Raw genomic sequence first — 22367 nt, 5'->3', positions numbered from 1 at the left:
TTCATACAATCATACGTATTGGGATCATTTGTATTCATGTGGACCGGAGGGAGAGGGTGACGAGCATAAGTTTCACTTTAATTTTTTATTTCAATTCCAACTTTGGTCATGAAGAATATGTTTCTCTGTTGTCCACGTTCATAAAGCATAAAACAACAGCATCAGAGCACGGTGCAGAGTCTCTAGATGAGTCCGTCGTTCTTATTAAACATCCATGTTGTAGTCCGCTGTATAGAAAACTAGTTTCCATAGTTTCCCCACAGCAGCAGACGCACAAAATGACGTCCGCTGGCGCATCATAAACACGTCGGATAGTGAAAGTGCATTCGGATTCTCTAAAGTACCGGGGCCCATTCCAATAGTCCATTTAGCTTAGGAACCTTCCTAACCAAGTGAAATGACCCGGAAGTATGTCACTGGCAGCCATGATACGTGCCGTTCCAATTCTCCAAATGAAAGGAGGTTTCAAACTTCCTTTATAACCTCCTTTAGCTTAGGAACCACTGGACCTCCCTAACCGAAAGGAGAGGAGAAAATGCTGCCCCACAATGCATTGCAGCCGCAGCATTTGCCGTCACTCAACAGTCGGCCGTTCACGGACACAAACGATAATGGGAGAAATTATATCATGAAAGTTACGGTGCTTATTACGCATTTTAAAACGTATGTGGTAAGTTGCCAAAGTGCTTTGTTTTGAACGTTCATCAGTATTATAATCAAAAAGAGAAATATGAACGTTAGTTTTTACTGAAATGATCAAATAAAGTCAACATTTCACTGAGCTGTGTGGGGATGTTCAACTTTTAAAAGATGTTTGAATGGTGATATACACAGTGATAGATGTTAAGGACTAACGTTTATAATAAATACATTTGTATTGATTTTAAGATCTTTTCATACAATCATACGGATTGGGATCATTTGTATAAATGTGGACCGGAGGGAGAGGGTGACGAGCATAAGTTTCACTTTCCTTTTTTATTTCAATTCCAACTTTGGTCATGAAGAATATGTTTCTCTGTTGTCCCCGTTCATAAAGCATAAAACAACAGCATCAGAGCACGGTGCAGAGTCTCTAGATGAGTTTACAGTAGTCCCTCGTTCTTATTGAACATCCATGTTGTAGTCCGCTGTATAGAAACTGTAGTTTCCCCACAGCAGCAGACGCACATTCATGACGTCCGCTGGCGCATCATAAACACGTCGGATAGTGAAAGTGCATTCGGATTCTCTAAGCACCGCAGTCTCTTCTCCTAAATCCTTTTTGAATTCTCCTATCCACTATCCCTTAACCCCGTGACGTTTCACTCAGAGGTCAAGGAATAGGAGATAGGGTTAGAATTTAGGAGCTAATTTTTGGATTATCGGAACGCAACCCCGCAGTCTCTTCTCCTAAGTCCTTTTGAATTCTCCTATCCACTATCCCTTAACCCTGTGACGTTTCACTCAGAGGTCAAGGAATAGGAGATAGGGTTAGAACTTAGGAGCTGATTTTTAAACTATCCGACCGCAACCCTCGTCTCGATTGGAAAGATCGAAAATACACCATAGACGCATATATTTGTCTTTTTGCATATTAGAAACGAATTGGCGACACTAAGACTGCGATATAATGTTTTTGTAGTGTTATGACCGGCCCGTTGGCCACAACAGAAAAACCAGGAGAGACGCTCAAAGTTTCCAATAATCTCTGCACTTTATTCGGCAACACCAAAAACAGCAGAGGGTGGACGATAGTGATGGCAGTTTGACACTGAAGCTTCGAACGGAGACCTGGACTTCCTATTCCATAGAAGCAGTGCTTCGAAGCTTGCTTCAAATCACGTGACATATGACCTCCGAAGCAGCGACTGCTTAAAATCACGTGACATGTGACGTCCGAAGCAGCAACTCCTTCATTTCCTGAATGAATCACTACTGGTTCACGCACGGTCCATTCACGCGATTCAATGCACTGCCTCGTCTCGATTCTGACAGGTGACAGGTTGAAACAGTTTCAAATTTGAGCGCTTCAACACTTTATGAGCGCTCTAAACAATGCGCAATGTGTGGGTTGTTGTCGTAGTTTTTGTTGAGTTGTTGTTGGTATTGCATTTGAATTGTAATATCATTATAGAGCAAGCCAGGAAGAAAGATAGGTCGTTCTGGCTCGGGAAACACTTCGAAATGTGGAGAAGTTGTGAACAAAAAGACAATTATCAGTAATATAAAAACATTTCAAGGAATAGATAGCCCAGTGGGTAGAGCCGGCGCCCCGAATGCGGCGATGCCCTCCGCGCAGCTGGTTCAAAGCCCGGAATGGATGTATTTTAATCATTGCTTTTCAACTTTAATAACTGATAAAAGGCCCTCTCCTCCCAAAAAAATGTCCAGCACTCTCTAGTCTCTTCTCAATAACCCAATACACACAATTATCAATCTTTAATTGCAAATAGAACATGATATTCAGTCTTAGGGTGCGTTCACACCTGCCTTGTATAGTCCGGTTGAATCGAACCCTGGTGCGTTTAGCCGCTTGGTGCGGTTCATTTGGGTCGGTGTGAACACAATCCGAGACCTCTTAAGTGAACTAAACAACCGGACTCTGGTCCGCTAAAATAGATGGTCTCGGAGCGCTTGCTTGGGAACTCTGGAGCGGTTCATTGCTAGTGTGAACGCAGTCCGCACCAAAACATAGAAAGCGTAGTGTCACAAGAACGCGAATGTCTTCAAAATCTTTAGCAAAAGAGTCTTTCAAGACATCCGCGGTTGTTTAGTTACAGAGTGAAGCAGAATGAAGTGTTGAAGAGTGTCGTGTAAAGTAAAAATTCTCCGTCAGCTACATAAAAGTAAGAACACCTGTCGTCGGTGAAACGCCCCTCCTTACTGCAGAACGTCTCTCATTATACAGTGGGGCAAAAAAGTATTTAGTCAGCCACCAATTGTGCAAGTTCTCCCACTTAAAAAGATGAGAGGCCTGTAATTTTCATCCTAGGTACACTTCAACTATGAGAGACAGAATGGGGGGAAAGAATCCAGGAAATCACATTGTAGGATTTTTAATGAATTAATTGGTAAATTCCTCGGTAAAATAAGTATTTGGTCACCTACAAACAAACAAGATTTCTGGCTCTCACAGACCTGTAACTTCTTCTTTAAGAGCCTCCTCTGTCTTCCACTTGTTAACTGTATTAATGGCACCTGTTTGAACTTGTTATCAGTATAAAAGACAACCTCCACAGTCACACTCCAAACTCCACTATGGCCAAGACCAAAGAGCTGTCAAAGGACACCAGAAACAAAATTATAGACCTGCACCAGGCTGGGAAGACTGAATCTGCAATAGGTAAGCAGCTTGGTGTGAAGAAATCAACTGTGGGAGCAATTATTAGAAAATGGAAGACATACAAGACCACTGATAATCTCCCTCGATCTGGGGCTCCACGCAAGATCTCACCCCGTGGGGTCAAAATGATCACAAGAACGGTGAGCAAAATTCCCAGAACCACACGGGGGACCTAGTCAATGACCTGCATAGAGCTGGGATCAAAGTAACAAAGGCTACCATCAGTAACACACTACGCCGCCAGGGACTTAAATCCTGCAGTGCCAGACGTGTCCCCCTGCTTAAGCCAGTACATGTCCAGGCCCGTCTGAAGTTTGCTAGAGAGCATTTAGATGATCCAGAAGAGGATTGGGAGAATGTCATATGGTCAGATGAAACCAAAAAAGAACTTTTTGGTAAAAACTCAACTAGACGTGTTTGGAGGAGAAAGAATGCTGAGTTGCATCCAAAGAACACCATACCTACTGTGAAACATGGGGGTGGAAACATCATGCTTTGGGGCTGTTTTTCTGCAAAGGGACCAGGACGACTGATCCGTGTAAAGGAAAGAATGAATGGGGCCATGTATCGTGAGATTTTGAGTGACAACCTCCTTCCATCAGCAAGGGCATTGAAGATGAAACGTGGCTGAGTCTTTCAGCATGACAATGATCCCAAACACACCGCCCGGGCAACGAAGGAGTGGCTTTGTAAGAAGCATTTCAAGGTCCTGGAGTGGCCTAGCCAGTCTCCAGATCTCAACCCCATAGAAAATCTTTGGAGGGAGTTGAAAGTCTGTGTTGCCCAGCGACAGCCCCAAAACATCACTGCTCTAGAGGAGATCTGCATGGAGGAATGGGCCAAAATGCAACAGTGTGTGAAAATCTTGTGAAGACTTACAGAAAACGTTTGACCTCTGTCATTGCCAACAAAGGGTATAGTATTGAGATGAACTTTTGTTATTTATCAAATACTTATTTTCCACCATAATTTGCAAATAAATTCTTTAAAAATCAGACAATGTGATTTTCTGGATTTTTTTTCTCATTTTGTCTCTCATAGTTGAGGTATACCTAGGATGAAAATTACAGGCCTCTCTCATCTTTTTAAGTGGGAGAACTTGCACAATTGGTGGCTGACTAAATACTTTTTTGCCCCACTGTATGTGTTTATAATGTTTTTTAACGGACGTTGTCTGATTATATAATCATATGCGCGGGCCGCTAGTGTCCGTTGATCTCCAGATTAACAGCAGCATGAGAATAACCTGCCCAAAGTGCCGATGCTCCATTGCGGAAGCTCTGGTAGAAATTGCCGGGATTTGCGTGTTTACCCCCTTAATGTCTGACCAATGGTTGAACAGCATTTCCGTGCACATGACTTGTGTTTAAAGTTTATAGTCCGTTTGAGTTTTGCCTGTGTGAACACAAACCGAATCTTCTGAAAAATGAAAAAATGTAACGAACTGTCGTCTGGTACCCTTACGGCCCCTACACACGGCGGCGTGCGTTGCCGCTTCAACGCTTCTGCCCATTCACTTTGAATGGGGTGACGTCACGATTCGCCGAACTGCATTGTGGGAGCAAAGCGTAGCTTCTCTCGCGGTGCTCGCTGCAAAAGTAGAGCAATGTTCTACTTTTGCCACCTCGACGGAGGCGTCAGCCAATCAAATCCCGCGTATGCAAATCTGACAGCACAAGCGCTAGCCAATCAAACCGCGTGTATGTTGGGAGAGCCAGACCGCAGTTATTTCCCATATGTCAAAAAAATGGAGGAGGAAATTATCGTGGCGTTAGGGAATCACCCGGTACTATATGACCAGTCCCTCTTTACATACAGGGATACAAACCGGAGGAGCCAGGCATGGGGGGAGGTGGCAGAGACAGTGGGTGAAACTGGTAGGTTTTCGCCTGTTTGGGGAGTTTATAGCCAGTGTACTTCGTTTGAATGGACAGCTAGCAAGCATAGACAGTATATTTAGCCAGCATGGATGTAGCATGAATGCTTTGCTTTGTATGTCCGGGGCGGGACATTCATGTGATTGGTTGTTGGTCGCGTTGCTCGCGTTGACTCCCCAAGCTCAAGACACGCACACCGCTAAGCGGCAACGCACGCCGCCGTGCCGCTGAATTAGTTGGCAACTAATTTGGTCGTCGATTTTAATCGATTAGTTGTTGCACCCCTAGTTGAAAGGTTATCAAAGTGTTGTTGAATGGTTATCAAAGTGTTTATAAATGGTTATCAAAGTGTTTATAAATGGTTGTCAAAGCAGTGCTGTAAGGGTGTAATTCCGAATTAAACATAACAGACACTGTTTTTCACATACATAAAATATGTGTTAATGAGATACTTATTAAGCAAACTGTTTTTAAACATTAACACAATCAAATTTCTAAAGATACACTTTGCTGAAAAAATTATAATTATGCAAGTTCATCACAATCCACTTCTCTTCTGATTTTAATACAAAAAAATCACACATACTCTATCAGCATGTCCTAAATAACTGGCAGTTTTATGTGCAAAAAGCGTTTTTTTCAAGAGGTCATCGTATAAATATTTTAAAGACATCGACGGACACACTCTTTACTTTCCATGACAACACACTGATTTTGTGTCATAACAAAAGCATCCTTTATTTAAAAATGATTAATCACAGTGAACAGAACATTTTCTCTGTAACCATGGAGCTCACTGGAAACTATTTTCAAGGTGTTCAGGAGACAGTGAAGCACATGCGTGTCTCTAACATACGCGTCATAACCCGGGAGACTATTTAATTTCCATGGAAAAAGTTACATGAACTAATGGAGACCCATATTACCATAGTCGGCTGAATTAGAGATGATTCATTGACTGACAAAGTATATTCTTCATATTTCTTTATTTAAATACCTTAAAATTATGAAAAACACACTGTAAAAACCACTTGAGAAATATGTAAATTGATTGCAGTGATGTCTGTCATATCAACCCACTCTCTTCAGTCTGCGTACAAATGACACAACTTTACACATTGGAAAATGCGTGCAATAGATACGCTAAAGTCAGATTTTGCGTGCCTATCATACGCCAACTATTCCCATTGAGTTCTGAGTCCGAGTTTTGCGTGCATATGAGACGCAAATGGATACGGTCAGGTCTGAGAAGACCGGAAGTTGTGTGGTCCATAAAAACATGTTATTACTCAATATCAAGCCACGATTATTGATTTTATTTTAAATCGTATAATGTCGGACTTTTTTTGCCGTCCGTGTGGAAAAGAAATGGGGCTCAGAGCCTCAGAATACTGAAATCTGTATTTTTTGTAATCTTTTTTTCCTTCGAAATTGTTATCCTTTTCTAAATAACACACTGTTAACTGATTTATATTGTATTGCCTGTGTCTAAGCCAAATTCCTCAGCCTCCAGGGGAAATACATTTTATTTTTCTTTAAGTGTCTCACAAGCAGAGATCATCCAAACATCAGTGTGGGTGTATAAAGTCAGTGATTATATAAAGTGGTACCTCGGGTTGCACTTGAGTGAAATAAAAAGGGATAAGATGTCAAACACTTATTTCTGTTGAAGCACGTTCGGTAACAAAACCTGTTCTTCGACATGTAGTACGAACCTTAAATCATTGTTGGATTCCCATTGACCTGCAGAGTGCAGAGATATCTTGTGCAATCCCTTTAAAACTATGTTTAAATAACCGGGGATTAACCATTCAAATTACACATAATATCCAAAAATAGCCCTGAGTACTCCCTCTTCTTTTAAAGGCATGGCAGATTTCTAACCGGTAGAACTATCAGGAGGTGTAAAGGTGACATTTTCTGATAGACCATTTCTATCACCCTCGATCTCCCTGCCTTTTTCTGAGTTTGGGTCTGGCACAGAGTGAAGGCGAGATGAGCCCTCAGCAGCGTAGGAGCCACCTGTGGAGAAACTCACTGGTTGACTGGAATCTATATGATACGGGATTTGTACATTTTGAAGGGTTTTAAGGTTAGGGTAGCTCCCGGACTTGGCCATGTCTCGATGCAGATGTTCCCATGTGCTGCTCAGGCTGTGTGGGGGGTCGCTGGCCGCCCGGCACAGTAACTCTGTGTGCTGGCGGAGCTGGGCAATGTCCTGCTCCGTGGCATTGCTCTGGCGAAGCAGCTCCTTGGTGCGCAGCGTAATGTCCAGCAGACCTGACTGTCGGAGGATTTGTACCGTGTTGAGGAACCTGAGGTGGCGGGTACTGATGGTGCCGTTTTGGTGAGGTCCTCTGGATGTGAGGTTGGACGACGTATGGTGCAAAGTGGACCCAGATGGGGTGCCTTGGCTTGAGGAGACAGTAGTTGGACTGGAAGAGGATGCACTGGTTGAAGAGGGACATGGCAGCCCATGGGTTAGGACTGCCTCTTTGGGTTGCTCATGAAAATGCTGCTCAGGAAGACTCCTGATCAACGTTTTTTCCTCATTCATGTGATTTGTGCACACCCTCTTACTCAGATTCTGTGATTCATCATTAGATACAGATTTATCAGGCGGTGTCTTGCTGGGGTGTGGGGCAATGCGAGGGTAGGAGTTGAGAATGGGGAGGTAAGTGTCATTTATTTTCTTCCCTATGATGTGGGACTTCCGGGACAAAGGCTTGTGGAGCTCGCGGGAGGCCGGCAATAATCTAGGATGCTGGGAATGGATCATATGGGCGGAACCAGAACTTCCTGTTCCCCGGCTTCCATTTCTCCGGGACAGCTGGACTTTTTTTTCTATCATGTCCGGCTGGTGGGACAAGGAAGAACCATGCGAGACATACATTAAAAACTATATTGAAGGTAGAGGGGTATGTCTACATTATGTTTATTCCGAAGTTACAATTTCAGTTTCCAGAAATGCTATTTAAAAAGGCCTTTGCCGTTTTGAGCATGTGTCCTTTTCAGACTGGGCCTATTGCTTGGCCCCTGCAAGCACTGTTTTAGAAAATTGCTTTTGCGCGATTACTCCAAGGAAGTGAAGAAGAATTTGGATGTAACTCTAGTATATCCAGTATCTTGCTGCAATGAGCTGCAGCCTTGGCTCGCTTCAGACCACATGCTTGATTAATATAAATATTAAATGTGTCGCATTTCTACATTTGACATTGCACTGCATTGGTTCCCTAGCAATACACTCGCCAAGTGTAAGGTAGAGGGCACTCAAGAGATATCTTGCTTTAGATCAAATTGTAAGATAGGGGGATTATAAATCTTCCCTTGTATCTACTTTTTCCTTGGCATATGCATAATGAATACAGCCTCCATGTCCCCTTTCAGAAAAGTGAAAAAGTCACTATGGCAGATATGAAACACTTTTACAGTGAGTCGCTCTGACATTTAGCAGTTTGAATTTGCAACATTATTTAAAACATGTTCTCGTTGCACAGCCTTCACACATTCCATCCTTCAGGTCTGTCTACCCACCCTGTGTGTGCCTAGTACACTTGTCTTACCTTTTTCAGCACCATGTTATTGATGATGTAGATGGGTTGGAGCTCGCGGCCTGCTGTTTTCAGCATAGGATTCCCAGGATTCCCTTGCTGGAGGTCTTTGGTTTGACCTGTTTGTGAAGTGTTGGCCTGCTCGCTACGCTGGTCCTCCACATCTGTCTGCTGCCAGTCTGAGCCATCTGTAGAAGAGATGGAACAAGAAATATATGCTGACTTATGAAGAATAAAAACATGCTCCAAGAGATAGTTAAACATTTGTTGGTTGTTGGATTTTTTTAATTAAAATGTATTCAACATATGCTTTTAGTTAACAAACAGGGGAGAGAATAGGGGCGTAATTGCTTCGTTTATATTCATTTTATTCCGCTCCTTACGCTAATCAAAGGACAATACATCATGATAGTGATCCTTACATATTCTCCACTTCCTCAAACAAAACACATTTAATAAAAACAATGACTTAATTTAAGTATATTTTAACTTTCTTCAATTCATTTATGTCTCCTCAAATTTACAGAATTACAATAAACATTACTTAAATTCCTGCACACTTCCTCTGATTTGGATGTGCTCACCAGCACATTTGCCTTCTAGTCATGGTTACATTTTAAATCCAAGAACATTTCCTGCACATTCATTGTGTATTTTAATGTTTTTGAACCATTAAACTTCTCAGCACTACCTAATCTGACTTGTTAAAATGCATGGCAGTGTTATAAGAAATAGACTATGATACTCTGCAAATTGTTCATCACATTTACTCACCAGAGTAGCCAGAGTCTTTCTCAGAGCTGCAGCGGGAGCCCGTTCCACTGGAGTCGTCTACGTCTTTAGTTTCACGCATTGCCATCAGAGTCAAACTGTTGCTCTTATTTTTAGCATTCTTGCTGGATGAGGCAGAAGGATTGTGCTCGCTCAAGCAAGGCGCTTCCTTCGGCATACTGGAGCCTAATGAGAGAATACAGGATATTTATTACGTGGCTCAAAGCTAAAGATAGAAACAAAGAAATATATTTTCCTCTCATGAGACAGAGCTCTGTGGTGGACTGGTGACGTGCCCAGGTTGTTCACTGCTTGACACCTACTGCATTGCATAGTGGGCATCAAATTAACATTTCCATTGGCTATTAATTATTTACAAAGTGAGACAATGTTGCTGTCTTTTTTCACTTTATTTGCATCACAGTTTCTTACAAATCACTTGCTCAACTTCCCTTTATTTGTAAAATAATTGGCTGGGTGTTTGTGCAGTCAATTGCACAACAGCTTTTTACCTTGTCAACTTCGATCCCCTCATGAATCTGAAGGTGCCTGTGTGGATTCATGAGGGGATAATAAATGCCTTTGGGTGGTGTAACTGAGACAACTAATCACAGAAACACAATATGTGTAGTACTCAAGGTAATAGCTTATAATTTAAAAGTGACAAGTAACTGGAGACTGTGGGAAGTTCATGAAACATTTGAGGAAAAACCATAACACAAATGAACCCTTATGAATAAACACCTCACCCCGCCCCCTGTTTTCATGCTTGTGTGTACATGTATCCCCAGGTGTATTTACATGGAACCAATGGAATGCAAGGGTCATGTGTTGTTTTCGAGTCAACAGAGAAAAGAGCCTGTAACGTTTAGTGAAACAAATGCATTCATTGACAAAATACAAGGCAGAGACCTGGAGCACAGTAAATGCATGCTTTCATATGAATGCATGAGCTCGTTCAGGCTGGAGTTGAACTTTAACGTAACCATTTCTTCTCTCACTCATGTGTATGACGTCTGTCAATCTCAAAGGCTCAGCAACCAAAATGAAATCCATAGGCTATGTGTATTTACATGCATCTCTGCTTATGGCCTTAATAAAAGCCCTGAGAATAGAAACAAAATAATATCGGAGGAGGGGCCTCAAAATAAACCAACACATTTAAAAGATAACCAGTTTTAACTGATTTGTTGATCACTATTAGTTTGGGTTTATGGGTTTTAAAGAACATGACTTAATACTCCCATCCACACATGGTTCAAGCCAAATCAATCGCTTTTGGTGTCTTCCTGTGTCCTCGATATTAGTTGGATATCATCATGTATTTGATGGTGCAAATTAAAATTACAGAAGCACAAGTCAGTTAGGGAAATGATCAGATAGAACACAGGTCTTGTATAGTTGACCCGGAATGACACCAGATTTCCTTTGTCTGTAAGGATACAATAATCAACAATGCAGCCACTAAATGTTACATTGTGGGTCTGCTATCAAATCAACACTGCAGCAACAACATGTAAAGCTCTGCATGAGGCATTTTCATTAGACATTTCCGCGGTATAAGACTTTTTCTCCTGGCCATTTGTGTACAGTCACCAGTGCTTCTCGTATTTTCGGAGGCAGTGAAGGCAACACTGAGCTGAAACAGCGCCCGCCCCTCCTCCTTCCTCTACATTCCCCCTATTATGCAACACCACAGACTATGTAACACCGAACTTCGTGTCCAATTCTCTCTTAAAAACACAATAAATAAAGAGGTTGCTCGGAATAAAGCGGCATTAAAGAGTGCAAAACAAAAAGTTATAAGAGTCGGAGCTCGGATAGGGAGAGATAAGTCCTTTCAAAGCATGCTTTACATGTTCTGTCTGCAGTGGGAAACGTACCTTCAAATGTAAAATATTAAATCATTTCCACATTTGGTCGCTTTCCCCGCTGACTGGGTACCGAGCATCGCTAACCTGCACTGTCATGTTTCAAATGTTATGCAAGAGTTACAGTATAGAAACGATTCAGTTTCCGCTCTTTGTCAAACATGCTGTGAGATAACACTTACAGTGATAGGGACTAAGGATAGATATCCGTCAAGTTAGTCAGAACACAAGGCACATTAAATAGTTAGCTTTTAAAATAAAATGCATATCCCCTTTTCTTCTGAATGAATTGCACTCATTAGGAAGACAATTCGTATAATAAGTGTCAATGTTCTGCATAATTCATACCATAAAATAAAATCCTCAGTCTGTAGGCCTACATACCTGAACGTTTATCCAAAAAGTGTCCGCTTTTGTTTTGAAATCAGGCAGGCTAATTCTAGCTGGCTTGACAATGTCGTTTGCCACGAAATGGTAAACAAGGAGTAAAGAAAATAGGTATATCGAAGTGTAATGTTAATCGACCTTGTATGCGGCCACAAGACAGTTAAAAAGTTCCCCGCCGATGACACAATAAAACACGGAGGGGGGTGATTTGTTTCAAGTTACCTAATTTAAACCCACAATCTGATGGACCTCCTACCAGACACAATACAAATGATCGCTTAACGCCCATTGGTCAATGAGACAACCGCTTAAGCCAATCACAGTTCAGGGTACATGCAGCAGCGAGCAAGTGTGCAATAAATCAAAGAAACTCCCATAAAGACCTTATAATCATGGTGGAATGTAAACTAAATAAATTACATAAATACATCGGAACTAATAAATACAAATAAATCAGAATGAATAAATAAAATGACATGTTGAAAGAAATACATAAGTACAGGAACCACTACAAGAGGTTGACAAATGTATACGAAATAGGCCTACATGCATAAATAAATGTTGAGATTAAAACATAAAAAACATATATTTGATGTATTCCTAAATGTTGGTTTACTTGCATTTATGCTTAGGTCATGTTCAGTCCTGCATATATATTTGGGCTAAAGCTAAAATATATTAGATTATGGGCCCAGGTACATAGATTTAAGTTAAAGTCACTTCAATTTGAATTGCAGTCTCGAACTTTATTCCAAAAGGCAGCTAACCATTGACCACGTGCCTCTGCCAACAAGTCTATTTGCTGCTTGCTGGAATGAGCCTGCACCCATTACATTACAGCACTAAGCACATTTTATGGGATGGGCGCAGCAGGGCACAATAGAGCAGTCAGGAAAATCAGTTAACATTATGGTGGGTTTGCAATATGTGCATTGGTTTCTTGACAATTATTAAAACTACATAGGCCTACTCTAGATATAATCACGCTGTACCAGAGGCATAACATTATTGACCTTTAAGTTGTCTTCGGGTCAAATCTGACCGATTTACTACTTTCAATCATAACTTTTGTTTTAGATTCGATTGCATTAAAGCTTTATGATATCGTTCACAGAAGACATTTGAACATATAAAATTGCTGATCACCACTTTCATTGCATTTTAGATGATTTAGTCAACTTTGCAACACCCATGGTGTTCCCGGTCAAATATGACCGCCATAAAGAAAAGGAATTAGTAACCATCCGGATCAGATAAAACACACACTCTAGGTGTGTGTCTCTTCCCCCCCCCCCCCCTTATGTGAATCACACCTGGCACACAGAACAATGACACATTTCCCGCTCTTATGTGTCCAATCCCCCCACATGGATCACACCTGGCACACGCAATACATGTTCAGTGTCTATTCTTTGTGTATTTACTGCAGTTTGTCATGTATACCAGTAGTCTGATACAATATGTACAGTTTGAAAGGGTGTTAAAGAAATGTTGTGATGATTAATGGTTTTTGCGTTAATGTAATGGCAGTTAAAACGGGACCGGTCAAATTTGACCGCGAACACCAAAGTAAGGGGGGAAAAACAAAGACAATAGGAGGGTTAAGCCAGTCAGCATGTGGGCATGATTGCACATGAGCAGGAATGGCCAATGTGAACAATACCACCATGCAGCCAGAAGGGGGCTCTGCTGTCATGTAGAAATCGCATACATTTGTGCAAAAACAAAAACAGCTGAAACTCAAACAGTTGCAGCGGACACTTTATTTTTACATTAAAACGTTCAAAAATAACATGATAGACAGTCCACAAGACAAGGACATATCAATACAATTCAAATGTTTTTCAAGATTGGCTGCAAGATAAGATCATAAAACAGGTGTCACATACATACTAAAGTGCATACAATCTTTGGTCAAACAATGTTCTTTTTAAATCTTTCAAACTTCTTCCTCATCCTTTCCCATGGCAAGTCTTCGGGATCCACAGCAAATAGTTGAGAGCCATGCTCAGATTTTTGGAGCACACTAGACAAGTGATACTGGTCTAGCATCAAAGTTACTGAGTATAACATGTCAGGTGCATACACCCAGCAGAGCAGCAATGTTTTTAAGGCCAGGGTGCAGGCTGACATACATGGTTTCTGGAGAGGAGAATTTAATAAAAGTAGCGCAGGTCTCTCGAGTGTGGGCCTTGGCTGCGGCACCGGCCAGAGTGTGCATGATCCTCAGCAGGGCCGTCTCACTGAGAAAAAACAAAATAATAGATTTAAATATTGACAGATAGGATGGATGCTGACTTATACACAACATGTGAACGGAATTTTTACATCTGTGAAGTTAGGAACATAGAGAAGCCAGGGATCCATTACTTAAACGCTGAGGATGCCCGGGGGAAAGGTTCTCTTAGGGCACTGTGGATGAGATAAATGCATCTTATCAGTCAAAAACACACACCTGCCGACATGCACACTGGAGGCCAGACACCAAGCAGCCTCTCCTTCTGGTGTCAGGGGTTCCTGCAGAATTTGCCGGGACAAGCAGAGGACAGATCCTGCCAACTGCAAGGGCAGAAACACCACACACTGGCTCTCCAGGAGAGACAGCTCCAGGAGATAGCGAGCCATCCACACCACCTGGTGGCACAGACAACACTTCTGTTCAGATCTCTACTTAATAGGAAATACATTGACTGATTGACTGGCTTCCAGTTCGGTTCAGAATAGATTTTAAAATCCTTTTATTTGTTTTCAAAGCCCTAAATGGGCTGGCTCCGGCCTATGTAGCCAAACTCCTCCATCGGTACACCCCAGGCAGAGCCTTAAGGTCGGCTGATCAGCTGCTGCTGATCGTGCCTAAGACCAGGCTCAAAACCAGAGGGTACCGAGCATTCGCAGCAGCGGGCCCCAGGCTCTGGAACATTTTGCCCCTCTATGTGAGGTCGGCCCAGACCCTGGGGGTTTTTAAATCAACACTTAAAACTCACTTTTTCTCTCTGGCCTTCTAGGTTTCTCTTATCAAGAGTAACTTTTACCCAAGACCTTTTCCCTCTCAAACCTCTCGAGGTTTTATTAGAGGGAAACGGTTTGTAGAGTGGCTTAGACAGGCCGGGGAGTGTTACGATTCGTAGACACAGCGTACCTCACTATCTCTCATCAATTTCCAACTAAGGCTCCAGTGGGGACCTTGTTCCCTGAGTGTGCCTCTCCACCTATGATTCTTACTCTCTTACTTGCTACCCTTTGCCCTCAACCTATTCTAAGGGAGTGCTTGTTCTTCCGTCTGTCTGTCTGTGTCTGTGTATTCTCTTGTTCCGATTAACCCAGCCAAATTTTCTCTTGTTTTGAGTCTATATCTACGCCGGGATCCGGAGTCGAGGCTGATCTTCTTGCTGTGGTCCTGGATCCTCTATCCTGAGTTCTGGATTAAGTCGTGGACTTCGGGTCGTGGCTAAACCTGTCTCTGCGGTCCTGCTTGGGTCTTGTCTTGCTGCCTCCCTGAAGGCTCCCACAGGATTGTAGCTGACATCTTCGTAGATTCATCTTCTTATTACAGACACATGCATTTCCTAACATTCGGTCTATATGCTGTAAAATGTATTATCTCTTCGATTTACACACGGCATCTATTGCACGTCTGTCCGTCCTGGGAGAGGGATCCCTCCTCTGTTGCTCTCCCTGAGGTTTCTCCCATTTTTTCCCTTTAAACTGTGGGGTTTTCTCCGGAAGTTTTTCCTTGGACGATGTGAGGGTCTAAGGATAGAGGGTGTCGTTTTTTCTCATACTGATATTCTGAACAATCTGTGCTATTGTATTTGCTGTAAAGTGTCTCTACTGTAGTATATTTTTATTATATGTTCAGCACTTTATATATTTATAAATAAAACTTTATTTGATTTGACAGAAAAGAGGACCAGGAGGGACCTACCTTAGCACTGCAGCGAGCAATGGAGGCGAGGAGGAGGAGGAAATGTAGAGGGGGACAGTAGGACAAATCAAACTTGAGCGCTAAGAGGACTTTGCGTTCCATTCGCAGCAGCTGATGCTTCGTGTAGGTGTGGTCCATCAAGTAGCAGAGTCCTGATACCTGGAAAAAGGGGAAAATGTTTCACATTAATTTAAGGTAAAAACAAGAATGACTAAAGTGATTAGGGAATTGGAAAAACTGTTGTCGATTACCTTTAAAAAACTGTTTGATTTATATCTCAATTGTCCCTCTTCGCGCATTAAAAGGTCCCATGGCATGGCCATTTCTACTGATCATAATTCCATTGTTCAGAATCAGAAACGGGTTTATTGCCAGGTAGGTTCACACATACGAGGAATTTGACTTGATGTCATGGTGCATACATCATATAAAACAACCAATCTAATATAAAACAAAAAATCTTTAAGGACACTAATAAAATATAGTTAGATAGCAATAAAAATAAAGCAGTAATTTACTGCGAAATACAATGCACTGAATTATAGAATATAAAATAAATATGTGAATATCAAATATATATTTGAACATTGTGTGCATTAATGTAATGCATATAGAGTCTACGTTGTGGCAGAGGTAAAGTGTCAGTGGGGGGGGCCGGGCCTTGTTTAAGAGGCCGGTAGCGGAGGGGAAGAAACTGTTCTGGTGGCGAGAGGTTTTAGTCCTGATGGAGCGCAGCCTCCTGCCTGGGGGGTGAACAGTTTGTGTCCAGGGTGGGAGGGGTCGGCCACTATCTTCCCTGCCCGCCTCAGGGTCGTGGAGGGATGGCAGATTGCAGCCGATCACCTTCTCTGCAGAGCGGATGACACGCTGCATCCTGCCCTTATCCGTGGCTGTGGCGTACCAGATGGTGATGGAGGAGGTGAGGATGGACTCGATGATGGAGGTGTAGAAGTTCACCATCATTGTCTTTGGCATGTTGAATTTCTTCAGCTGCCTCAGGAAGAACATCCTCTGCTGGGCTTTTTTGACGAGGGAGCAGATGTTCTGCTCCCGTTTGAGGTCCTGGGCGATGATGGTGCCCAGGAAGCGGAAAGACTCCACAGCAGTTACTGGGGAGTCACACAGAGTGATGGGGGCGGGTGGGGCTGCGTTCTTCCTGAAGTCCACAACCATCTCCACTGCCTTGAGAGCGTTGAGCTCCAGGTGGTTTTCCCCACACCAGGTCACAAGATGGTCCATCTCCCACCTGTAGGCAGACTCGTCCCCACCAGAGATGAGTGCGATGAGGGTGGTGTCGTCTGCGAACTTCAGGAGCTTGGCAGACTGGTGACTGGAGGTGCAGCTGTTGGTGTACAGGGAAAAGAGCAGAGGGGAAAGAACGCAGCCTTAAGGGGAACCGGTGCTGATGGTCCAGGGGTCAGAGACGTGTTTCCCGAGCTGCTTCCTGTCAGACAGGAAGTCTGTGATCCACCTGCAGGTGGAGTCGGCACGTGCAGCTGGGAGAGCTTGTCTTGCAGCAGAGCCGGGATGATGGTGTTGAAGGCAGAGCTGAAGTCCACAAACAGGATCCTGGCATAGGTTCCTGTACGTGGCGCTGTAACTTCCTCCACAAACGCAGCGAAGAAGCAAGGTTGTCATGGTTGCCCTTCTGTTTATTCTCCGCGGTGGGGGCCGAGGGAACCGGGCAGAGTTTTTCGCCAGTCAACGTGTATTAAAGTTTAAATCTTCCGGACAAAATTATAAAAGTGCCGGTCAAAGGTCTTCTTTGTTATTTATTGAGCTTTAAAACAAATGAATAACGAATCTATATAATATAATAATAAAATACACGGAGCCTCTCTTTTTCCTCCCTCTCTTCGGACAGCGCCAGTGTCTGTTTCATGCAGCAGCTGATTCAGTAATGAGTGACCCGGCCGACAGTAAAAATAAACATATTTATAACTAGTTTAGGTAGTTTGAGAGGTGTCTCCGTCCTGTCAGATTAGACTTCACTCGCGTTTATGTCCATATCGAGAGAAAGATAAATAATCTGAATTCAGTGTGCAGTTTACTTTGACGCGGGGGTGAGCAGCAGAGGTGGGGAGAGGCGGGGCTATTGCCTCATCATTATCAGAAAATGATCGTATAGGGCGTACACACGGAGCCGTTTGACCCCCCAGAGCGTTGCGTATGCCGTTCTATCCACCTTGGGACCAGTTATAGTTCCCGCAGTCGTTTAGTGCCGTATTCGGTCGTCCTCGTGTGGCCGAACGGTCTATATGACACTAAACAGTAATGCAAACGACCGTTTTCGTCCTTGTGTGGCCGGGGCCTGAAGCTGTTGGGAGGTGTCATGGGGGATGGTGTCAGGATTGAACTCTTTGTCTTCAAATCTACAGTAGAACTGATTCAGATCGTTTGCAAAGCGTTGGTCATGGAGTGTGAGGCTTTTGGCTTGTAGTTTGTGATCTAGACCACGCCAGACAGAAGCAGAGTCGCTTGCCGAGAGCTGGTGTTTCTCAGAGTATTGCCGTTTAGCATCTCTCACCGCCTTGCTAAAGATGTACTTCGACTCTCTAAAACGTGCCTTATTGCCACTCCTAAACGCCTCCTCGTTGAGGTCTACTAGAATAGATTTACATTGTTCAATGTTCCAAAATCACATTGATTTCTCATACAGCATCTCTTTATAGTATGTGTATTCACTCTGTTCTAAACGGCTTGTTGGAGCTCCTGACCCCTCTCCCACTGTGCTCTGATTGGTCAGCTCGCCCACTCTGTTCTGATGAGTCCACCACTGTTACAGCGGAACATCAGTGTGTATGTGTTACAATGGCGTTTGTTAGCAACCAGAAAATGACACCAGTAATGACAAAGATATGAGAATGCTGCGAATGGAGCGAAGTGAGTGTGTGTGCCGGCGAAGCTCCGGTGTACCGCGGCTGAGAAAAGATAAGGCTGAGTGAGTGTGTGTTACGTCACTTTGACCTGACCGTTACGCCACTATGACCAGGAAGAAAAAAAATGTAAAAGAAAAATCTTCAACGAGGCGTTCTGGGGCAGCATAGACAGGTTATTTCTGTGTTAGAGTTTTACTCGCTACAGGGTGTACTTTGAGGGTTTGTGGGGGATGCGTAAAAACCGGAAAAGCATGTCATGGGACCTTTAAAACTACAAGCTTGTGTATAAAGTAAAACAAATACCATATTAAATTAGGGTGGGCTGAGCCAGCTTACCTCAGGGAGGAGACACTCTTCCTTCTTTGCAGCGAGGAAAACGCAAACCATGCCGAGGAGCTGCAGGTTGACTGTGGTCACTTTGATCACACGCAAGGAGCGGTTGAGGAGGTTTATGGCCAGATAGAGGGTCTCCTCTTGAAAATGCATCATCTCCTGTAAACCATAAGATACAGACCAAACAAATGTGATATTGTATATTAAGTTTTCCCCTCAACCTAGACATTGAGGTAAAATACAAATAAAATAAATAAGTGTTGTTTCAATTTGTTACATTTCTTAATACACATGTTTTGTAAATATGGGAAATTAGAGAGGTCCAAGACAGCTGCCCTGGGGAATTCCACATTGTAGTGATTTCATTTGTGACAGGATACCATTATACAAATACACTGGTTTCTGTTGGATTAGTCCATCAGTACCGTACTTACCATTCACTTTATGTTAATATGTTATACAACCATTTGTTAAATCGTTTTACGCTGTCCATACAAGTACCCCACATGATATTTTACCATGACACCTAAGACAATACAGTCATCTCTTTGGGAGCATTTGACCAGTTTTTAACAAGCACATAATAAAAAACTGAAGACTTGCTTTGTTTCGAGGAAAAAGATACCCTTCATCTACAGTACAGCGAGACTTACATGCACTTGAATGAGCCAGTCTACCAGGACAGAGCGAGTGGCGTCAGTAAAATGCCGGGGCAGATCGGCGCTGGGAAGAGTGTTTATTGCTTGAGTTCTCTGCAGGGTGAAAACAGAAAACAGGAGGCACACACTGAATATTTAACCAGATATTGTGTGGTACGATTTTCTGCCAATCTTGTAAACATTTAGTGGCGAGGTCTGCATAGAAAACCTTTCCTAGAACATTTTAAAACATAAAAGAAAGCCAGTGGATGATTTATGTCTCACCATCATGTCCATGAACATATCCCAGGCAAATGTCCTGTCCCATATGAGATCAAGCTTCTCCAGTGCCGTCTCCACTTCATGGCGCAGCAAGCTGGGCACCAGTGCCTTTAGGCTGTGAAAACCCTGCAGCTGAGGGTAAAGAAGCATACTCTCCTCCACACACCCATCTGCTACACAGGATGGAAACAAGGACAAGTAGGAGTAACATTAGGCAAGTAAATACTTTTTCACTCATTTTCTACAATGTGATAAAGTAACCATCTGTGCACCAAAATCCCTCATTTAACAACTACTGTCATTCTGATGCAGAAACCAAGTTAATCCTCAAATTAAGAGCATCCATTTGAGACTTTAGAGTGGAAATAATCGTTATATTGATGACATTACCAGCTGTGTCTGTTAAACTGTCTTCATTGAACCCCATGATGGTGCTTTCGTTTGTTTGTGCCGATAACCTCCTCTCCTGCAAACAGACAACCCCTTTACACACATGCACTTGGAAGTGAGATTGTTAGGATCATAGCAGAGAAAAAAAAAAACTTGACAATCTTAGCTGAGTTGCTGAAATAAGTTTACAGTGAATGAAACATTTCATATTTGGAGATCAAAACTACAAACCTTTCCATTACAACAAAGGGCAGGTCCTTCACATCTGGACTTCCCTCTAACAAATCATCTATAGGCCTACTTATTTGCTGGGAAATGAGTTTATACTAGCTCAAGCTAAGATAAGACACTCTGGTATGTGTTGGGTGAAGATTACGAGCAGGAAAGAAGGCGTACCCATCTGCGATCTGGCTCCATTTTGACTGGAACCATCCTGGACTCCTCTACTTCTACAGGCTGCCAGCGATCTATTGTCCCACAGGCATACCATGATCTGAGGGGGGCTCGCCTCTCATCCGCCTGCAGGGACAACAGAAAGTCTCACTGCTGCAGATGTAATCAGGATTTACCCATTTTATTACCACAACTGAGGCCAAAAACTACTTGATGGAGACTGTAGGTGGCTGCAGTTCATTCTTTTTATTAAAATCATTTTTTTTAGCAGACAACAATGTCACAAAATGTATGTGTGCAAATAGTGTTTAACTTCAAGCCATCCCAAGGTCACACTCCATCCATCTAATCAGCAGCTCATTGACACCTGGGATCATGGCAGGTGAATTCAATTACTATCCTGACAACACAAACATGGAGCTGACCTGTGTGTTAGAGTTTGAGAAACTGAAGGCAAAGAACATCAAATAAATAAAAGTCTGATAGTTTACAAAACTTGAACTAATAAAGTGTCAGTTACTTTTGGAAATAAAAAATGAATTAATAAGGAGCTAGGTTTATTAAATGAGCTTTCTTCTGAACCCACCCCTAACTGATTGCTCAATTTAACACATCTACAATCAATTATTTCGAAAGAAAAGTTAAAAACCCCATCATATTTAGATGGTTTTATGGTTGAAAACATAGAAACACAAGGAACTTTTTACACATCTAAGACCACCTGAAAACTGAACAAAAATTGTTTAGGTTTGGACTTTTTTTTTTTTGCTAACAAAGTATGATTGAGACTGCTGACTTGAGTCCAGTAAGCAGACCCTCACCTTCTTGTGTAAGTCCAGCAGGGGCTTAGAGTCGCAGAAACCAGTCCGGGCCATGGTGACAGCCGGAGACCGAGTTTCGTCCCGCTGCAGCTACTTATCCACGGTGTCGGTCGGCGGATGCCTGGAGCAGAGAGCAGTCATGCTGCCCGGAGGCGCACAGCCGCTGATAAAGACAGGTGAGCCCCGCTGATTGGCGAGGGGCCACCGGGGTCAGGTACACGGGAGAGGAGCACCACTTCCGGTTGACGTTTCAAAAAATAAACCACGTTTTGTGTCCAAAAAAAACATTATTTATCTTGACATAACCAAACTTCAGGCATAGGCCTATATGTTGTTTATGGTTCATTGTGGAAAACTTGCTATGCTCCATAATAAAGGAATATTTTGACATTCAAGATTTATACAGGAAACACCTTGTCACATCTCACACTAAATTAATGTGCTTCCTTATTATGAATATGCCTGAAATATCAACTAACAATCAGTGTTTTTGGTGTGCTACAATTATTGTGTCTAGATTCATTTGTACATTTTAGGGAGAAATTATAATGTAAATATGTGTGTGTGTTATGCAATCCAATTAAACACTACTTACTGGGCCAAACAGCCAAAGCAAATCTACCTCCTAAATAAATCACGAGCTGATAACGTCTCAGTCTGGGCTGTTCTCAAATTGTTTTGTTTTTTTAAAGAATTATACTGATGTCAAATGTCCCTAAATGCAACCCCACAAATGCATAAACAAACTTGACTACCCACTAAAAAATATCTGTAACTCCTCCACCACATTTTATACAATGATTTGTCTGCTAAAATTAACTTATTGTTTTTGAAATGTGTTTCTGGGCCTAAACTGTCCACATGTAAGGATTTTGATACTTAAAAAAAAGTATAGGACCAGGCTTTACAAAAGTGGATAATGTA

The 22367-nt window shown here is 42.5% G+C and overlaps 2 protein-coding genes across 6 annotated transcripts; both read right to left on the bottom strand.

Annotated features, from left to right (window-relative positions):
- Positions 1–5914: 5914 nt before the first annotated feature.
- si:ch211-132b12.7 (uncharacterized protein LOC564531 homolog) lies at positions 5915–12008 on the bottom strand. Of its 4 annotated transcripts, none has more exons than XM_034224694.1 (4): positions 11780–12008; positions 9528–9710; positions 8766–8941; positions 7082–8059 (listed from the first exon to the last, which is right to left on the bottom strand). In XM_034224694.1, exons 2-4 carry the CDS (start codon positions 9700–9702, stop codon positions 7082–7084), a joined length of 1329 nt encoding a protein of 442 aa, XP_034080585.1. In that variant the 5' UTR covers positions 9703–9710; positions 11780–12008. The 4 variants fall into 4 exon arrangements, with proteins under 4 accessions (XP_034080589.1, XP_034080585.1, XP_034080588.1 ...); XM_034224697.1 differs by lacking the exon at positions 11780–12008 and adding an exon at positions 11578–11661; XM_034224695.1 differs by lacking the exon at positions 11780–12008 and adding an exon at positions 11408–11577.
- A 1519-nt stretch (positions 12009–13527) lies between these two features.
- On the bottom strand, positions 13528–21635 carry ccnp (cyclin P). 2 transcript variants are annotated; one of them, XM_034224785.1, is made up of 9 exons: positions 21444–21635; positions 20626–20748; positions 20230–20305; positions 19843–20012; positions 19573–19671; positions 18923–19078; positions 15708–15866; positions 14238–14416; positions 13528–14025 (listed from the first exon to the last, which is right to left on the bottom strand). In XM_034224785.1, the coding sequence occupies exons 1-9, from the start codon at positions 21495–21497 to the stop codon at positions 13857–13859; spliced, it is 1185 nt and encodes a 394-aa protein (XP_034080676.1). In that variant the 5' UTR covers positions 21498–21635; the 3' UTR covers positions 13528–13856. The 2 variants fall into 2 exon arrangements, with proteins under 2 accessions (XP_034080676.1, XP_034080677.1); XM_034224786.1 differs by having other exon boundaries at positions 19843–20009.
- Positions 21636–22367: the final 732 nt, after the last annotated feature.

The sequence above is a fragment of the Gymnodraco acuticeps genome, unplaced genomic scaffold, assembly GCF_902827175.1.
Source record: "Gymnodraco acuticeps unplaced genomic scaffold, fGymAcu1.1, whole genome shotgun sequence".
Classification (NCBI taxonomy): domain Eukaryota; kingdom Metazoa; phylum Chordata; class Actinopteri; order Perciformes; family Bathydraconidae; genus Gymnodraco; species Gymnodraco acuticeps.
This window is presented reverse-complemented; position numbering and strand designations above follow the sequence as displayed.